Below are 19457 nucleotides of genomic sequence, written 5' to 3' on the forward strand. Positions count from 1 at the left end.
TAAGGTCTTTGTTGTGACTCCTGCACAGTCTAACTTCTCCCTCTGCCCCATCTGGCTTTCTTTCCTTCCCCCGCCACCAGAGGACCAAAGCTAGAGGCCCAAAATCGTTAGCTAAGAGCAATGTTTAGGTGAGAGTAACAAAGATCATTTGAGGGTAGCTCACCATTAAATAGGCATACAACCAAATATGTCCGTTGGACCTTAAGCTTCTGCATTTTGTTTATTATGATTTTATTATGGTAATAAATTCTTTTTTTAATTAATTTTTTCAGCCACTGAAAACAGAACTGCTTTGACTTTGTTTTCTGATCTAACCCAAGGTGCAGGTCACTCTGGCAGAGAGCCACAGTGGCGCAGGCAGATGGGACTGTGGCTCTCCAAACGCCTTCCCTGCCACAAAGGCTCGCCTCACTCCCCAGCATCCCTCCAGGAGGAAACCTGGTTTGTCCTCCCTGCTTTGGCCCTGGCCAATCATGTGACCTCTGGCAAGTCCCTTAACCTCCCGAGGCTGTCTCTTCATTCTGAGGGGTTCCCGGTCAGCTCCCCCACCTTCTCTGGCACCTGGCAGGGAAGTCACCTGGCTGGGTTACTCCCTGAGACCGGTTTGGTACAGCTGCCCGGCATTTCCCTCTGTGAGCTGAGAACATTCTATTTCCTGTGCCCCACACTCATGTCAATCTCAAAACACACTTCACAAGCAGAGAAAAGTGACAAGGAAAGTAACTTCTCTGTCCTCCTGGCACTGACCTCTCCCCACGAGCCAAACGGCACCTCTGACACTCGCCCGTCTCCGGTGATGAAATGGAAGGTTGGGCGACCCCGTCAGATGCCCAGCTTTGCGAGGACCCAGTTCCACCACTCCTGTGTCACTCAAAGCCCCCTGGAGCCCACCTGTCTTCCGGGAAGCCCTGCTTCCTCGCTGGAGCCCAGTGGAGACCCAGACTGCAATCCTCGTACACGATCTCAGCATAGAAGAATTACACATACACGTTATATACTAAATACACTTCTATGTGTTAGTTATATAATTAAAACAAGTATATATTAATTATGTAACATTAATTATTAAATAACATTATTATGTAATATATAAACCCACTTAAGACCTTCATATCGTCTTACATATTATAATTCAATAACATGTCAATAGGTTATATTTATATAGCTATATGTTAACGTGTACTTATGTAATAATATAATCAATATGTTGATTACGTATAATACTAATTATTATATATACTATATATACTTCAGAAATAGTAAATGTGTGTTGTTTTAAGTCACTATGTTTTGGGTTGTTTTTTTTTAATGTTTATTTATTTCTAAGAGAGAGCGAGCACAAGCGGAGGAGGGGCAGAGAGACAGGGGGACCAAGGATCTGAAGCAGGTTGATATCAGTGAGCCCGACGCGGGGCTCGAACTCACAGACTGCGAGATCGTGACCTGAGCCAAGGTTGGAGGCTCAACCAACTGAGCCACCCAGGCGCCCCTGGGGTGTTTGGATGGCAGCACAGGTGAACTGATATGGTGACAGATGTTCAAGGCTCCTCTGCAGCCTCTAAGCCTGGTCGGGAGAAGGTCACAATTGTCCTCTCTGAGGCTTGCACAGTGCCTGGCACACAACAGGCCTTTGCGAAGCGTCTGCTGACATACCAAGAGAAAGTTCTGTGGCTATTTGGCAGAAGACTCGACACAGGATTTTCCAATTCCTGGTTTAGTATTCCATTATTAAAAAAAAATGAAATATTCCATTATTTCAATTATTATTTAAAAAAAATGAAAAAGACCTACAGAATAAGAGCTATGAAATTATAGAAGGTGGATTGTTTCTTTTTGAGATGAGAAAGATAAAGAATTGCTTTCAATGACCTTCCTCTAAAAAATGTAGGAGCCATTGGGGCGTCTAAGTGGCTCAGTCGGCTGAGCGTCCGACTCTTGATCTTGGCTCAGGTCGTGATCTCATGGTCTTGAGACTGAGCCCCGAATCGCGCTCTGTGCTGAGCTGCTTGGGATTCTCTCTCTCACCTTCTCTTTCTGCCCCTCCCACACTCGTGCACGTGAGCATACGTGCTCTCTCAAAAAAAAATTAAGTAGAAATAAAAATGTAGGAGCCACGTAAAGTGTACTGAGACCTGGCAAACCACTAGAGGGCAGCTGTCCAGACCAGGTGTTTCGCTTCCCGCGCGCCCATCACGTGGGTGGTGTCCCCTTCCTACTGAGCAGTCCTTACCTCCCACCCCCGTGCTGCCACGCTGCCTGGACTGGTCTCGAGCCATCAAAAGCCCGGGGCTGGAGTGGGGCCAAGCAGAGACATCAAAAACCCAATGAAAACACAACCGAGAGTTTTCTAGGCGGGTTAGGCTAGAATAGCCGTGAGCCACAGACAGCCTACCCCCTTTGTCTACGGTGAGGCTAGGAACACCGATAACAGTAGGCTGATTGGTGAGATAGAGAGGTGGCTTATATAAAAATACAGGCCTGCCCCATGGCAAGTGGTCCATCAGTGTTAGCCAAATCTGATGACAACCCTGCCATCCCAGGTGGTATCTTACAGTCGATGATATTGATCAGTCATAGCTACTATGAATGAAACTACCCATCGAGCAGTGTCTGAATTTCGAGGAGGAATCTCTCTGGGGTGTTTGATTACATAATACGCTGTAGACAAGAATGGGGCCAGGTGATCACAGCCTCAAGGCCCCGACCCGGTGGCTATCGCATGGCCCGTGCCGCAAGGGGTGGAACCAAGAGGAAGGAACCCAGAGCTGCGTCCGTCCTCGCATGACCTTCCCTCAGTGTCTGCGCCCTTCTCTTCATAGAAGGGCGCCAGTCATCCTGGGTTAGGGGCCCGGCCTAATGGCCTCATCTTAACCGGGCTACTCACACACCCAAAGACCCTATTTCCAAATAAGGTCCCGTGCACAGGTACCAAGGAGTTAGGACTTCAGCAGATCTTTTGGGGGACACAATTCAACCCATAACCCTGTTCATCTCTGTATCCTGAGAACCACCCCATCGCCTGGAAAACAGACAGAAATGAATCGACTGGCTTCCCAGTGCCAGCTTTAACCCTACCTACCCGTAAATGTGATCCCCAGCCATCCCCCAGCCCTCCTTCTCTTTCAAGAGCAAGAAGTCGGTGTCCCATGGCCGGGTTGTGTCCTTTCTACGGCTCCCCCATCGCCCCCCCATCCTCCCACCCCCCCCCCCCCCGCACAAAGGGAGGTCACCCCAGTGCCGTCCTGAGCTGGGCTATGCAGCCGGCTGAGCCCTCTCTGTGCTCCCCCTCCGCAGCAAGGGGACAGCGATGCAGGGCTTCCCACAGCCTTGGCCTCATGGAAAAAAGGCTGGACCCCTGGGGCCACCAAGAGCAAATCGGTCTCTGTTGCACACTGTCCAGCAACCTCACTGCCAGGTCAGAGTACATCAAAACACAGAGGCCCTGGCAGAAACCCCAAAGCCTGGATGATATCTGATTGGTCTGTGACAAGCCCCTGAGCCGGCAGAGAAGGGCTTCCTGTCAACAGGAAGGAAAAGAATGGAGACCAAATTATTTTCAAAGTAGGCAGTGGAAGAACGAGGTAGTGAGGCTGAGATTAACCATGTCGCCGTGGGCCACGCCAGCTGTCCCCTGGAGGCCAAGCCGGGCCCGGGAAGAGCCGACCCCTTCCTCTGTCCCAGCTGCATACGCTGTGCAGTGGGGTCTCTAAGGATCCCCGTGGGTAAGCCTCAGGGACACAGCTTGACCGCCACAAGGCTCCTCTGCCCCGTTAGAGGAAGATCACAGTCAGTTCACCAAGCAAATTAAGGACTCGGCCTCAGCTCTTGACGGCTCTGCGCCTCATGGGCCTTGATTTGCCCTAGATTTTAAAAGACCTTGACGACAATTTGACCTCTGGTTTGGCATCATGGGGTTTCAAGACGGTTTGGGCCACCGTCTTGAAAGAGGCAGGAGACAAGTGGTGTTTTCGCGTGCCATCATATTCACTGTTCTGGGTCAAAGGGAGGGTGGCTGGAGAGGAATGGGGAAACAGAGCTGGATTCTAACCCAGCTCTGTAGGGACAGCTGCCCTGTTTAGTAACCAGGGTCGCCCCCATAAAAGTAAAACGGTGCTCAGAAACAGAACATCGTTGGCAGTGAGCTGAACAAATCAAAAGGGAAAAATGGGAAAAGTAAAAGAAAACAGGGAAACAGCCTCATGGAAAAGCACATGTATTTGTCTGAATGGTTTGAGAAGATACAAACCGATTTAGAAGTTATGGGATGGGGGCGCCTGGGTGGCTCAGTCGGTCGAGCGTCCGACTTCGGCTCAGGTCATGATCTCACGGTTCGTGGGTTTGAGCCCCGTGTCGGGGTCTGTGCTGACAGCTCGGAGCCTAGAGCCTGCTTCAATTTCTGTCTCCCTCTCTCTCTGCCCCTCCCTCTCTTGCACTCCGTTTCTCTCTCTCTCTCTCAAAAATAAACATTAAAGGGGCGCCTGGGTGGCTCAGTTGGTCGAGCCTCTGACTTCGGCTCAGGTCGTGATCTCGCGGTTTGTGAGTTCGAGCCCCGCGTCGGGGTCTGTGCCGACAGCTCGGAGCCTGGAGCCTGCTTCAGATTCCGTGTCTCCCTCTCTCTCTCTGTGCCCCTCCCCCACTCATGCTCTGTCTTCCTCTGTCTCTGTCTCAGAAATAAACATTTAAAAAATTAAAAAAAAAATTTTTAAAAATTAGAAGTTATGGGATGAGGTCTGAGCGGGTGAGAAGGTAAGGGCCAAGTGCTTCCATGCTCCTTCAGTCCATCTGGGGGTTAGGAACCTCAGAAGTCCTACCTCTGGCTGGACGTTAGCAGTAGAATATAGCTCTGCTGGGTTTCACCCCAGGAGGAGGCCAGCTCAAAGCAAGCAGGGCAGGGGAGTACTTGCAAAGCAACGAAAACCCTAACACGACGTGTGGGAAGACGGGATACTGAGCATTCGAGCCATATTGGGTGGCTGCTTCTGTCTTTGCTACCTGAGTACTAGAGATGTCCGCTTGCTGAAATCATGCTCCATGACATCCATAGTTGCAGAGGTCATCAGAGCCTGGTTTGCTCAAGGGTCTCGAACCCCTCCACAGATGGGGTACTAGGACCCAGTGAGCACCAGCAGCAGAGGCTGGGCTCTCACATTCCATTTCCACCTGTCATCCAACCATGGGATGGGGGCGGGGTGTGCTTGTTCTCGGCGGGGCCACCTGTGAAGTGGGGTGGGGGGATGAGATAAGGGTGTATCCCAGCCCGAGGGCACACCCCAGGGCACAGAACGGTGACTCAGCAAATCCCTTAGTTTTGTGCATGCTCTGCTTATATCGCTAAGGGAGCTGGTCCCTGGAGATGTGTGCACAAGCCACAGGGCAGAGCCCACAAGGAAGGGGACTTCTTTATCCATACTCTTCCCGCCCATTCCCTCCACAGGCTCAGGGCCCGACTGTGCCTTCCTGACATTCAGCCAACGTGCTATGCCCATGCTTCAGGAAGCCCACTCCCCAGTCAGCCACACTCACATCCTGCAAGCGTGGAGGGGTACCCCGCCCTCATTTATAAACCCTGGAGCCACAGGACAGTTCTGGAGACTCCATCACTGGGGAGCTTCGCCTGAAGCTTGAGTGTCCTGATATCATACTCTGGGCCCTAGAAGAGCCTACACTCAGGGCGTCCAAGATGCACCATAGGGCAGAATCAAGAAGCATTCCATTGTGCCCTGACAGGCTGGCCCGCACTGGGCTACCCTGGCTGGGGGTGGATGTGGGCTTCCATATTTATTTGGGAGCCAGAAGTATCTTACCATTGTTCAAGAGTCAGTAGCCAAGGACATCTCTTCCCAATGACAACTGGAAAAGTATACATGACAGATGAAGATGGATGGATGGATGTATAGCTGATAGATAGATAGATAGATAGATAGATAGATAGATAGATAGATAGATAGACAGACAAGCAGATACATAAGTAGATAGATGGATTGGATGGATGGATGGATGGATGGATGGATGGATACATGATAGATAAGATAGATGATAGGTAGATAGATAGATAGATAGATAGATAGATAGATACATACATACATACATACATACATACATACATACATACATAAGTAGGTGGATGGGTGGATGGATGGATGGATGGATGGATGGATAAATGGATGGATGGATAGATAGATAAGATAGATGGGTGGGTGGATGGATGGATGGATGGATGGATGGATGGATAGATGATAGACAGACAGATACATAAGTAGATGGATAGATAGATGGATAGATAGATGGATAAATAGATACATAAATAGATGGATGGGTGGATGGATGGATGGATGGATAAGTGGATAGATGATATATAGATACATACATACATACATACATACATAAGTGGATGGATAGATGGATAGATGATAGATAGATAGATAGATAGATAGGCAGATACATAAGTAGATGGATGGGTGGATGGACAGATGGATGAATGGATACCTAAACAGACAGGTAGAAAGAATAACTCACAGGGGTAGAAGAAAGAGATCAGTACTAACACTGGGGAAGTTGAAAAACAATTATTTTAATATTTACACCACTGTAAGCATAAGACACACCTGGAGAACTTATCAGAAACACGGAACCATGGTCCCACTCCTCAGAGATTCTGATTCAGTAGGTCTGGGCTGTTACTCAGGATTTTATGTAGTAAACAAACAATGGGTGTTTGTACTTAAGCTGGTCCAGGAACCACAGAAAACCCTGCCTGAAACCCCTACTCAACAAATCTTGTTCAAGGGGTACAAACTGACCAAGGCCAAGGCCAAGAACAAAAGCGATACCCTCCCTGTACTGCATGGCATCCCTTGCCTTTCACTGAGGCTCAGGCTGTGGTATTTTAGTGATGTGACAGGTAGCCAGCACTCTAGGCACTCGGTCCTCCACGCCCCGGGGGGCGGGGGTGGGCAGAAGGGCGGCTCTGGTCCCGCCTGCGTCCAGCCCATGCCCCACCCCCCTTCTGGGGTCCCTGAACAGAGTGGAAGTGGTTGGATGGAGGCTATTGGTCACATGCAAGTCACAGGCGCATCCCCCGTGTAGAAGGCGCTGGGCCTCAAGCAGTGTCAGGCTTCCCTCCACGGGCAAAGCCATCACGAGTGACCGGCCTGCCCGAGCCAAGTGCTGTGTTCACAACCTTCTGCAACCAGCCAGCTACTCTTGGCTCTAGTTTTAGTGTGTCTCCAGCGACCATGAAGGATTTCTGGAGCACCTCTCCCGGGAGGCCCGGGGACCCATGCCTTCCATTGGCGGTAAATACCGGGCCCCTGGAGCCTGAGCTCCTGCAGGCCTGCCTCGGTGTCCCCTCAGGCTCCTGCAGAGTCCTTCTCTCTGAAGCCCTTCCCTCCCCCATGGCCTCCTGCTCTATCACTGGCTTCTAAACAGTTCCAAAGACCCACAGTATGCCGGTCCACAGTTATCAATTTAAAAAGGTCTGGGACATATGAATTTCAGCATTAATAGAGAAGCTGCTTCTTCTGGTACCAAAAAAAAAAAAAAAAAAGAATATACCTTCTCCAGACAAGTTTCTCTGGCAAAATTCTGGCAGAATGCCACACACGGCTAGGCTTCCAAGGAGTTACTTTCCAAAACCATTCCCACCCCCTTCATTATTATTCCTGCTTTACACTGGGGAGGAAGGTTGAGGGAAGAGAACCAGGGCGAGGCGCCAACCCACCACGATTCTAAACATGGCGCCCATCTCGTTCCTTTACGGGCCCCGGGCAACCCCCAGAGGAGTCCGAACTCCCGCTTCCCCTTCCTCCCCTCTCTCCCACCTTCCCCTTTGCCAGAAAGGGGTGAGCCCGGCCACCTAAGGAAGGGACTAAAACCAAGCCGGGCTTCATCCTCCATCAGGCCCAAGGGCCATTCTCCCTTCATCGCGTTCAGTTCATCAGTTACTATAGTTCGTGATTCCAGGTCTCTGTTACCTGCTATAACCCATAGGCCCTAGGGCAACCTCGGAAATGGATCCCCCATTCTGGTGTCTCAGGGCACAGCAGGTGCTATTGGTAGCAAGGAGAGTAAAGACGGTAAGATAATCAGAGCCTGGGAGGGAGGTTCACCGTGACTGCAACACCCCGACACCCTAGGTCATGGTTCTGTTCATGCACCAGATACGGGGGGAAAGACTGGGGCTGATCATGTCCAAAAGGGACTCAATCCAATTCAGTGCACAGACAAGCTGTGTGGACACACTAGGGACCTCACGAGGGCTCTTTCCTGAGGGTGCACTGGACCAGTGAGAGCTGCCCGGAAAGATACAGGACACCCAAGCTGGGATTTCAGACAACGATGGATGATATTTTCAGCACAAGTTCATCCCAAATGGCGCATGGGACATTCACGTACTAAAAAGTTATTCCTTGTTTATCCGAAATTTTTATTTGCTAAATCTGGCAAGCTTACTTCAGGGCCCTCCTTGATGGGGCCTCACTCCGTTTCTGATTCCCACACCCTTTCTTCCATGAGAAGGGGCTCTTTGCTGTACCCGGAAGCCATCATCCAACCCCCAACTCACGGAGGTGCTCCAGCTGGTTTGCTGGTGGGAGTAATCCAGGCTTCTCACACGTGGCTCTGTCCTGCCTACCACCTCTGGGTCTGATGTCTCTCGGAACACGTCAGTACGCTGTCCCCTCTCCCTCTCTCCCCTCTGAAAGCAGTGGCTGCCAGCACCGGTCATCGGATGCCCTTGGGTCATGTGCCAGCGTCTGTCTGAATGCCATGTTTCCCCAACTAGAGTATGACTCTCACCAACCCGGTGCAGCGGTCAACAGGCAATTACTAGATGGTCAAGGAGAAGAAGCTCGCCGCCCCCCCCCCCCGCCCCGGTCCCACCAGCAAATACAAGCCCTATAAGGAAGGAGACAGAGACCCTCTCTTTCACCCCTGATCTCGCCATCAACCAGCGCACTAGACACATGTGTGGGACAACTGAGTGAAAAGCACTTCTGGTATGGGATGGATCATGCCAAGAAGGTTGTGGAAAGCAGCCAAAATCACGTCCAGCAGCAAGAAGGGGTGGTCAGAGGATTCCAGCTACACCGTGGCCTTCCCACTTTCACAGCGTGGCCCCTCAAGTCTTCTTCTGGGTTCCGGACTTTGTCCCGCACTCACCACCAGCACCGCCCCTCCAGCAGCCCCAACACCGCATCTGGAACCGTCCTCACCAGTCCGCCTGGGTACAATATGGCCTGACACTGGGCAGTGTCATTTTCTTCTCTCTAGGCCTCTCTTTTTAAAACCAGTTGCCCTGATGCAGATGTGACAACCATCCATTCATACCACACTATTTACGTTCGCAAGAGCTTTCCCGTGAATTGTTTTATTTCAACGTCGCTATAAGGCGGGAGTGTACGCACACACGGAAGGGAAAGGGGGGGACTTTGTTCAACAAACACTGAAGGAAAGTGCCTAACGGGGTTCGCAGAGGGGAAGTGAGAGGCCAGCAGCCCCTCCCCAGCCCTGCCCTGTCGGAGGCAGTCCTCAGAGGGTGGGACTCACCTCGCACTCCCACCCGGTGCCCAGAACCGGTCATCCCCCGAGAGAGAACTAAACCTCCCCAGGGAGAGAACCAACATTCTTCACGGAGCCCACCGCTCTGTGTGTATGTTTGTGCCTGTGTGCGTGCGTGCGTGCGTGCGTCCGTCCGTCCATGTATCTGGACAAACATCTACTTGGCTGGTGGAGGTCAGGGGCGTGACCCAGTTGGGGGTTTCTCTCGAGTGCCCGTAGGGGCTGCGCCGCACGCCCCACCACCTGACTTCCCGATGGGGACGCTGGGGAAGGCCGCGGCTCCCCTGGGTAGCCAAAACCCAGGGTGGGCGCACGCCCCCTCCCGGCGCTCCCTCCAGTTGGACAGAGTCGAGCCGCAGACCGATCGAAGTCGCCAAAGTCCGGGCGGGGCTGCCGGCGTGGCCGGGGCTGAAGTTCGTGGCAGCTCCGCACGCGTTAGGGAGTCCCGAACCCCCAAATGCCCGAAATGTGCTCCCGGGGACAGGCACAAGGAATGGCTGCAGAGGAACCCCCCCCCGCCGGCGCCCCGGGCCCAGGCACACCCCGAGGGGAACTGGGAAGGGGGAAGGTCCGTTTCGGGGCGCAGCTACACAGCCACACACATCCCCCCCACCCCCCCGCCTCCCGCGCGCTGTCCCCGCCCACTGCCCCGCCCCTCCGGCCCCGGCAGCCGCGCGCGGCTCCACCTCCCCGGAGCGCAGTCCACACCGTCCTTTTTCAACAAAACAACACTACGCGCCGCCCCCCAGCACCCGCACCAGGCGGGATCCGGGGCTACGCCCAGCCCGCCACCGGCCGCCCCGCGCGCCCCCTCCCGTGCCGCCGCCGCTGACGGTCGCCGAGACAGATGGAGCCCGGGATCGGCGGCTCAGCTCGACCCCGCGCCGCCACCCATCCCCGGGCGGCCCAAAGTGACAGGAGGGGCACGCACGACGCGCGCGGGGCGTCCCGCGTTAACCGCTTCGGCGCCGGGGTAGACGACCGGGCGAGGGTGGGGAGCCGGGCACCGCGCTGCTGGCACTCACCGGGATGTGCACTCGCAGCGAACGCCTCTTCTGGCTGGGATTTTTTTTGCCGCTGCTCTCGCCGGGGCTGGAAACCTCTTTCTTCTTCTTGGTGTCCATGGCCGAGCTTCCCATAACTTTAACCAGAAGTTAATTCCGGGTAACTCGTTCCTGCAATTCGGTCCTCTCCTTCTTCGCCCGGCCCCTGCCGTCGGCCTCGAGCCGCGCGCTCTTGATGATTAGCCTTCCACCCCGGAGACACCGCGTGGGGACTTCCGCGGGGAGGGAAGGTGGCGCAGGTACCTGGGGCCGCCGCCACCGGGGAGGATGGCGGTCGGCGTGTGCGCTGAGTTCACGTGTCCTCTTCCTCTTTACGGGCTCATCGATGCAAAATCAAAGCCAAAGTCTGTCCTGGTTCTTGGTCTCTCTCCGGGTTACGCGTGGCAGAGGTCTCCCTCTGGGTGACAAAGTTTTCTTCCTTTTGCAAAGCGAAGCAACATTGTCCACCCTGTCAGCTCCTCCCACAGGTTCCCAGAGGTGATCTGAAAGGCAGGTGCAGGGAAAGACGGTACTTTGGAAAACAACCCTCCCGTGCCTGCGCCGAAGCGGACAATCTGGCGAGAGTGGGACAGTGTGTGTGTAAATATAATCCTGGGCCGCAGAATGAACCAGCCGCGAGCCTGGAACTCGGCCCGTCCCCCTTCTGGGCGAGATGGGGCGGGGGGGAGGGAGGAGGAGGCGCAAACGCGAACGCCCCGGCAATTGGGCTCCCCGCTCGGCTGCGCGCCGAAGTTCGGGCGGCGGCTCGGCTGGCGCGGCCCTGCCAGCCGGAGGGCGCGCCCGCTGCGTCCCACCGCCGCGCCGCGTCCCGGGGACAGGGAGCCGGCGGCGAGGGGCGGCGCGGCCCGGCAGGCTGGGCGAGCGCGGGGCGGTGGAAGGCCGCGTGCACTGAACAGGAAGTGCACGGCGCACGCCGCTCGCCCGCTCCCCGTGCCGCCCCCGGGTCGCCGCACGTTGTCGCCTGCCCGGCGGGCGGGGTCTCCCGGCCGCGGCGGCGCGGGACCGGCCTGGAGCTGATTTGCGCAGCATCTCGTCCCCCGGGATCTGGCTCCCGGCCCGAGCCCCCTGCGACGCCGCCGCGCCCTGCCGGGCCACCCCGCAGCGGCGGAAGCCGGGGCTTGCGGCGGGACGCGCACTGACCCGCACTTGCTTCCGGGAAAACCGCGGCCCCGGGCCCCTCCCCACCCGGCGTGCGGACCCGCAGGCGCCCGGAGAGCGGTCGGGGTTACCGGGGAGCGGGGTTCACACCCCACCCCACCCGCCTGACACCCGGCTTTTCTCGGGTGCGCCGAGGGGTGCGCAGTGGGGCGGCGGTAAGTGCGGGCGCAGGAGCCGCAGCCCCGCGCCGCCCCAAACGCGGACTTGCTGGGACTGCGGAAATCAACGGGGGCGGAAATCGCGGGCGAGGCTTCCACGTGCCCCTGCGTTGCCGCCGTAGCACGGCCGGTAGCGGAGGGCCGGGGGCGTCCGTGGTGGCGTCCCCCTTCCGAGGGCCCCAGGATGGCGCGACCTCGGCCCCCGGCCGCAAGAGGGGTGAATGCTGGGTAGGGAGCCGCCTCCCTTCTGGCTCTGGGTTCTGAGGACGAAGTGACTCCCAAAGTCACTCCAGCGCCTTGAATGCTGACGTCAGCTCCATCTCTCCCCGCAATCAGAAAATCAGGTTTACCCAGAGGAAGAAGGTGAGGACGCAGCCTCAACTCCTGTCCGGATGCGGATGCGGAGATTCGCCGAGTGCCCCCTCCCCCCACTCAGAGGAGGAGGAGGAGGAATTAGCCCGCTTCAGGGACCCCCTTAGGTGGCGCTTCCCACCCAGCCAGAAGCCCCGTGTTTCAGCCATCTTTCCTATTTTCCTTCCGATCCACGTTCCATCATCTGGTCTAAAATCCCCTGCAGTCTGGGGGGTTCCTTGGTTCATGGGTTTGTTGTTGTTTTTTTTTTTAATCTTCCTTCTCTTTCTCCCCTGCTAGTCTAGAACGAAGCCAGACTGGAAAATCCTAGAGCACGGCTTGCTTGACTGAAGGTTGAGCGTTCTGGAGCCCACTAGTCTGGGTTCAAAAACCCGGTGGCCATCCCGGGCCCACAGGTGTGGAATTTCAGGCTTTGACCTTTTTCTGACTGGTTGGTGGGGGACACCTAAGACCTCATCATTCCCCTAAACGCTAGAAACCCTGGTTAGTAGTTGAAAAGGAAGAGGGGGCTTTACCTTTGCGACCAAGGGAGCCCACCCTTACCCACTCAAAATTACTCCCCAACTGTCACTTAAATTTCACCCCTTTTGCTTAAAGTTTTCATCCCTGTCGCGGTAATAATTTGCCAGGCCGTGCAAGTCACTCCATTTGATGAGAACTGATTTTGGGAGGAAAGATGGACGGGTGGGAAGGGGCGAGTAGACAGGCAAGGGAAGTCGAGAAGAGCCACCAGGAAGGGATTCAGAACCAGGAAGGGATTCAGAACCAGGAAGCCACTGCGCCACGCTTTGCCTGGGCCCTGTCCCTGGTGATGGGAAGTGGTTAGCAGTTGTTTTAATAGGTACTTGGGTCAGTTGATCCGTGTACCTATGCCCAGTCATTCATTAATAAAATTGATTTGTTCTCTGAGTTTATTTTGTTGGAGTGCAGACTTTAGTGCCCGGGAACCCTGAATTAAAATGTTTTACCATGTTGCTGGCATTTTAAGAGCCTTTTGTGGTTGTTAATATTTCTGAAATCTGGGTGTTTCTTATGGACAGTGCCAGAAGAAGCTTACCATTGTTTTTCCTTCCGATAAGATATGCATAAATTGATCATATGTCTTCCAATCAGTGCAGTCTTAAGATTGAATTTTTTCTGAGGGGGCGCCTGGGTAGCTCAGTCAGTTAAGCGTCTCACTTCCACTCAGGTCACAAGCTCACGGTTTGTGGGTTCGGGCCCCACATCGGGCTCTGTGCTATCCTGCTTCGGATCCTCTGTCCCCCTTTCTCACTGCCGCTCCCCTGCTCATTCTCTCTTGTCTCTCTCAAAAATAAATAAGCCTTAAAAATGGGATTTTTCTGAAGGTTTCGCTTTGGGGTGCCTTCCGAAACCCCATCCTGTGGCTTGCCAAGCAGCAGTGTCGAGGAAACCCTTCCCACTGATTGTCGCTGAACGCGCGGATCTATGACTTCCTTTGCAAAACTAATGCAATAAAATCTATGCTGAACAGAATATACAAAACGTTAAAACGTTTTTTTAAGTGTGTTTATTTTGAGAGAGAGAAAGAGAAAGCACGAGTGGGGGAGGGACAGGGAGGGAGAGAGAATCCCAAGCAGGCCCCACACTGACAGTGCAGAGCCCTGCCCGGAGCTCGAACCCACGAACCCCAAGATCATGACCTGAGCTGAAGTTGAACCCTTAACCAACTGAGCCACCCACGCTCAAAATTTTAAATGAAGACAAGCATTACTGATTTTGCCTTTTGCCTGTCTCTAGTATTGCTCAGGTCAGCACTTTCACAGATCCTCTTTATGAAAAATTCTGACTTTCTTTTGGTATAAAGTTTATCTACATATAAGTGTATATATATAAATATATAACAAGTCTACATGTATAATAATCTTATGCACTTTTACTGACCCTGTCTTTATGAAAAATTCGGACTTTTTTTGGTATGAAGTGTACCTACATGTAAGTTTATATATATAAATAAATGTATAAATATATCATATATATATATAACAAGTCTGTACGTATAATAATCTTACATATTAGGTTTATATGTAATCTATATTTAAATTCATATATAAAATATAAAGTTTACATACCTAAGTTCATACACAATAAGTTTATAACATACTACATATAGTATATGTAATATATATACACATATATTCCCTTACACCAAGAGTAAAGCAGAGGCTCTTGGGTCACCGAATATCTGTGTGATTCTCTACCTTTTCCAGTGCTCTGGCAGTTAGGATAGGATGTAATTAATTCTGGCCAATGAAATGGGAGTAGATTTAGTGGGAATTATTTCCGGGTCAAGCGGTGAGGAGCTGGTATTCTCCCTCAGCTTTCTTTTCCTCTGCTGCTCTGATCTTAGAGACCATGTGTTCTGGATGGTGCACAGTAAGAAAGGGGAGGACAGCTTGCGTCGGACTTGATCGATGTGGGTCAGGCCACTGAGATTTTGATAATTAGTTGTTACCGCAGCATCACCTTGCCTATAAAAAAATGACCTCATTGAAATATTACTTATGGTGATGACTGAGTTTTTTGGCACTCCCTTGAATTTTAACCCAGGGCAGAGACTGCATTCGCCTCCCCCTGGTGTGGCCCTGACCTTCTGATGGATGGAAGGGTGAGAAACGGAGGCCAACCAGGACTGAGGGGTGCGGGGGGACCCACCTTGCGGGCTCCAGGGGCACGACTCGAGTCCTGTCCCGGCACTGCCGCTGGTCTATTGTCACCATGAGCACGTCACTTCCCCATCTGCGAGAGAATCTTTGGAAGATTGCTAAGGCCCCTTTAACGGACTCTTGTATTTTGTCTTGATTGTATATTTTGTACATCTTTGTTGATTTTATTGCCTCGGTCATCGCTTTTTTATTTAACTTTTTGGAAGTATCATTGCCCGGTGAATTGAAAATTAAAGACGGGGGGCGCCTGGGTGGCTCAGTCGGTTGAGCATCCGGCTTGGGCTCCGGTAATGATCTCGCGGTTACAGGGTTCGAGCTCTGCACTGGTCTCCAAGCACACAGTGTGGAGCCTGCTTGGGAGTCTCTCTCTCTCTCTCTCTCTCTCTCTCTCTCTCTCTCTCTCTACCCCTCCCTCGCTTGCACTTTCTCTCTCTTAAAATAAATAAGCTTAGCAAAATAATTTTTAAAAATTAAAAACAAGTAAACAAAAAGACCTCTGGTCCTTCCCCGCAGATGGTTTAGGACAGTGCTTCTCAGAGAACAGGAGCTAATTGGAGATGTTTCCATTGGGGGCATCATCTGTCCAGGCTGATAATAATGAGAGGTGCTGAAGCTACTATGTGCCCGTGCTGGGGCGTCTTATACGTTTTAGTACATCTACGGGAGGAGATGTTATTAACCCCGTTTCCCACCACCATTTTTTTTTTCTATGAAAATCCCCTAGGAGAACCCTCAGAGACATCTTACGGAGGAGGGAAACTGAGACCAGCTGTCGGAGCGGGCTTTGATATCCATTTCACTTCTGTCCATTGACTTTAATTTGCAGTGCCCTCTGGAAAGAGACAAAAAAGCGTGCCACCCCCACCCAAGCCACCCCCTTTATCTTTGTTTCGGATGGCTCTCCATCCGTAATGCCGGTCAACCGTAGGTCGTCCTGCTCACGCAACCCGAGAAGTACTTTGGATGAAGATACAGGTAAACTCTGTGGCAATATTCTCCCAAAGAACAGGCTTGCCGTTCCCTTTTTTTTCCCTAGAGAATAGCTTGGTGTCTTGACCGGCTCTGTGCCTAAACGCACACTCAGCAGTTCTAAAGAATGACAGATTCAGCAAGCAAGGTGCGTGTGGCCCGCAGCGCTGGGCCGCCGAGAGGCGTCTGTTGGCTACATAAAAGAATAGGTAATCCCAGCAATTATGTTCCCTTCCTTGACTAAGGGTAGTAGTCACGTAAACAGCATTAGTTGGGAATCAAGTCTTTGGTTCTGCCAGTGGCTGCTTTCATCACTGCCTTACGGCATGGCCGTGTGACTTTTGTCCTGGTGATCCAGCGTTTCCTCCCATCCAGGGAATGGGTTTGGGCTCCCTGGGCTGCAGTTCTGAGCTTCGAACACGCTAGAGGCATACGGATTAACCCAGGGAAACGCAGACTACCACCGTTATCTGAATATGGCTCGTTTTGTGACCTCTCGCTCACCTATCTGGGGCATGATTAAATAATGCAAATTCAGTATAGTAATTTCCCCGAGCAAACAACATGACTTCGGTAATTACACCGGCCCCAAAGTTCATACATGGCAGTACAAACGGGAACATTAACTTGCACGAGGGGGTGCTTAGCAGCACCCAGTGTGAAACACTGGTCCGTGGGACTTGCGGCTGAGGTCCAGACCCGGCCTCTAGAATGCCTGTTATGAACAAGGCTCCAGGAAAAAAAAAAAATATATTGACAGTCCCTTGGGATTGGGAGTGTTCAAGAGTAGAGCTCGTGTCCTGGGTTTTCAGGTGTGTGCCGACCTTGGCCTCCTGACATCCAACCCTTAATGCGGGTGTACGATTTCCAGCCTGACTCTCAGAGAAAGCTGTGTCCCTCCCAGAGGGCCCGAGCACACCTGGAATTAAAGTGCGCACACTTTCCAGGGCCTATCCCCGTCTTTGTGCCTTAGCACTTTATGCTCGTTTCAAGGGCTCTGGATGTGCCGGGAGGCTGTCAAGGACCTAGTGGTTTTGGACCACCCTTCTGTGCCCTGGGGGCCAAAAAGATATTTTATGAGACGTTCCTAACGATAACTCCGAAGAGCTGCATGAGGTCTGGGGAGAGGACGCGGAGAGAGAAACTTCCCAAGTAAACCTCCATGCCGTGGACCTGCGAAAGGTCATTTTGAATCGTTGTGACACGTACTCCCAACGCACCATTGCGCAAAAGGCCTTACCTTGTTTCGTTTTGTTTTCTGTCCCTACTCACTGTAGCGTTTTACCCTCTAGGTGGAAAAAGGTAAGGCACGATTACAAAGTCCATTGTTCTTTGGGCAGCCTGGGAGAACATTTTGCTGTCCTTGCAGCTTACTCACACGGGATGCAAGGGAGTTCCCAGAAGCTCGTGGACGACGATGCAGGGTTTCTGGGGACAACGTGAAGTGCAGGGCTGCGTGGGGGGCTCCGCACTGATACAGAGCACACGCGGAGACGCCGTGCTCACTCGGTCAGCACCGAGCCCGGCACGCTGTCCACGGTCCTCCGGCTACGACGCGAGGACGGCTGGAGCTTCAAGAGTCTTGGTTGGATCGTTGCTTCCAAATCTTTTCTTTATCTTTGCAGCCTTAAGAAACTGATGCAATTCGTTCATTCGTTCGAGAAGGGAGACAGCTAGAGAATTCTGTCATTCTGACCACGCCCTCATAAGAGACTGGTTTTTCAGCTTGTCGGGAGAGGTGTTCTCTTGCGGGGGGTGTGCTTTTGTGTGATCATTTGCCTCTGCCCTGGGATCCGTTCTCTGTCCCGCCCGGCTCTGTGTTGCCCGGAGCTGTGGTCCCCAGATCCTTCGCCAACTGATCCCACTCCCTGTCTGGCCAGGTTTGGCCACTGGGAGGCAGTGGGGGAGACTAGAATGTGGGAGCACGAGGGAGGCCAGGGTTCTTGCCTTGTTTTGCTTTAGGGAGCGTTTCTTTCCTCTGTGGCTCCAGCGCCACTGGCCAGACCCTCCCTCAGGGGCCTGGCTGCTGCCAGGCCACCCTGACCATGGCCCCAGGGCCCAGTGGACATCTGAGCGGAAATCTGAGGGACACGGGTGAGGGAACCAGGCGGGCAGCTGTGGGGGAGGATCCCGGGACAGGTCAGGAGGGCAGTGGCTGGGGGTGGCGGCGGGGGGGGGGGGAGAGACAGGTGGGGCTTCATCTGAGTGACATGGGACGCTGTTGGAGGTCAACCAGAATGTCGTGGTCTGGCTTCCATCCTGAAGGACTGGCCTGGTGGCTCTGTGAAGTGCTTAGAGGGTAAAGTGAAGGAACCAGCTGTCACTCATCTAAGCAAGAGACACCGTGGCTCAGACCACAACGGGGGAGGCGGGGTAGTGAGAAGTAGCAGCTTCCGATTCTGTATTTTGAAGACAGAATCCCCAGAATTTGCTGAGAGATGGGACATAGGGTCTGAGAGAAAGAAACGGGTGACATATGGCTGTGACGGTTTGGGCCCAAGCAAGTGGAATGATCCTATTTCCTAGCAGGGGAGAGGCTGGGGGGACAGGGAGTCTCCTTTCGGCTGCAGTAAGTCCGAGGTGCCTGTGGGACACCGGAGGGAAAATACCAGAGCCACGGGGAGACATCTGGCCGGAGACATCCTCCCATCGGGCATTTCAGGCTGGCATTGGAAGAGATCCGGGCATGAGTGGAGACAGTAAAGAGGTCAGGGTCGCCCCCTCCATGGCCCTCTGCCAGTTAGAAGTTGGGGACATGAGCCTCCGTGAATGATGAAAAGAACCGAGAAAAAGAGGATCTGGCGGCCAGGAGACAGAAGGGCGTCAAGGAAGGTGCACTGTAAGCGACAGGCCTGGGAGGTGACCATGGGGTTCGGCCACCGCAGCCCATAGCAGCGGCCTCCTGGGGAGGGCTCATGGGAGACAGGGTCGTGGCCGTGGCTCATGCTGCACAGCTACATCCAGGAGCTGCACACTGAACAGGGAGCAGAGATGGGTGGTGGGGAGAGCAATGTGGGTCAGGACAGGTTGGATTTTTTTTTAAATGTTTGTTTATTTATTGAGAGGGGGGAGGGGCAGAGAGAGGGAGAGGGGATCCCAAGCAGGCTCCGTGCTGGCAGCGCAGGAGAGGCGGGTGTTTAAGGAGCAGGATGTTCCAGCAAGATGGAGCGCTTAATCCCTGGTGCGGAAGAGAGAAGGAAAACGGTGGGAGCGGATCGCTGAAGCAGGGAAGAGGGGCGAGGTGTGCCAGCCGAGCGCTCAGCCTACATGGGCTGGGGGACGGTCCCTTGTGGGACGGGGAGCGGGGTGCACGGAGAGAGGCGCAGGGAGCTGAGGGTGGGTGGCGGGTCTGATTTCTTCAGGAACAGGAAGTGGTGGCGCCCCGGATGTAGGAGGAGTCGGGGGCGTTGAGGACAGAGGGGCCGCAGGGGACATCCCGCTAATGACGGAAATGCAGGCTGCCTCCGGGGCTGCAAGGCCCGTGCGCACGTCAT

At 53.5% G+C, this 19457-nt stretch overlaps 1 protein-coding gene across 5 annotated transcripts in view; it reads right to left on the reverse strand.

Moving 5' to 3' along the window:
• PRKAG2 (protein kinase AMP-activated non-catalytic subunit gamma 2) overlaps window positions 1-11216 on the reverse strand; it is a 257901-nt gene extending 246685 nt beyond the window's left edge. For 2 of the 5 annotated variants that reach the window (XM_042975691.1, XM_042975684.1), the window contains exon 1: window positions 10584-11214. In XM_042975691.1, coding sequence (XP_042831625.1) covers window positions 10584-10697 — 114 coding nt within the window. In that variant the 5' untranslated portion in view covers window positions 10698-11214. Of the gene's footprint in view, window positions 1-10583 lie in introns of all 5 variants that reach the window. The other 3 variants (XM_042975704.1, XM_042975698.1, XM_042975711.1) reach the window with 2 other exon arrangements.
• Between the last annotated feature and the right edge of the window lie 8241 nt (window positions 11217-19457).

The sequence above is a fragment of the Panthera tigris genome, chromosome A2 (genome assembly GCF_018350195.1).
Source record: "Panthera tigris isolate Pti1 chromosome A2, P.tigris_Pti1_mat1.1, whole genome shotgun sequence".
In the NCBI taxonomy this organism is placed as follows: Eukaryota; Metazoa; Chordata; class Mammalia; order Carnivora; family Felidae; genus Panthera; species Panthera tigris.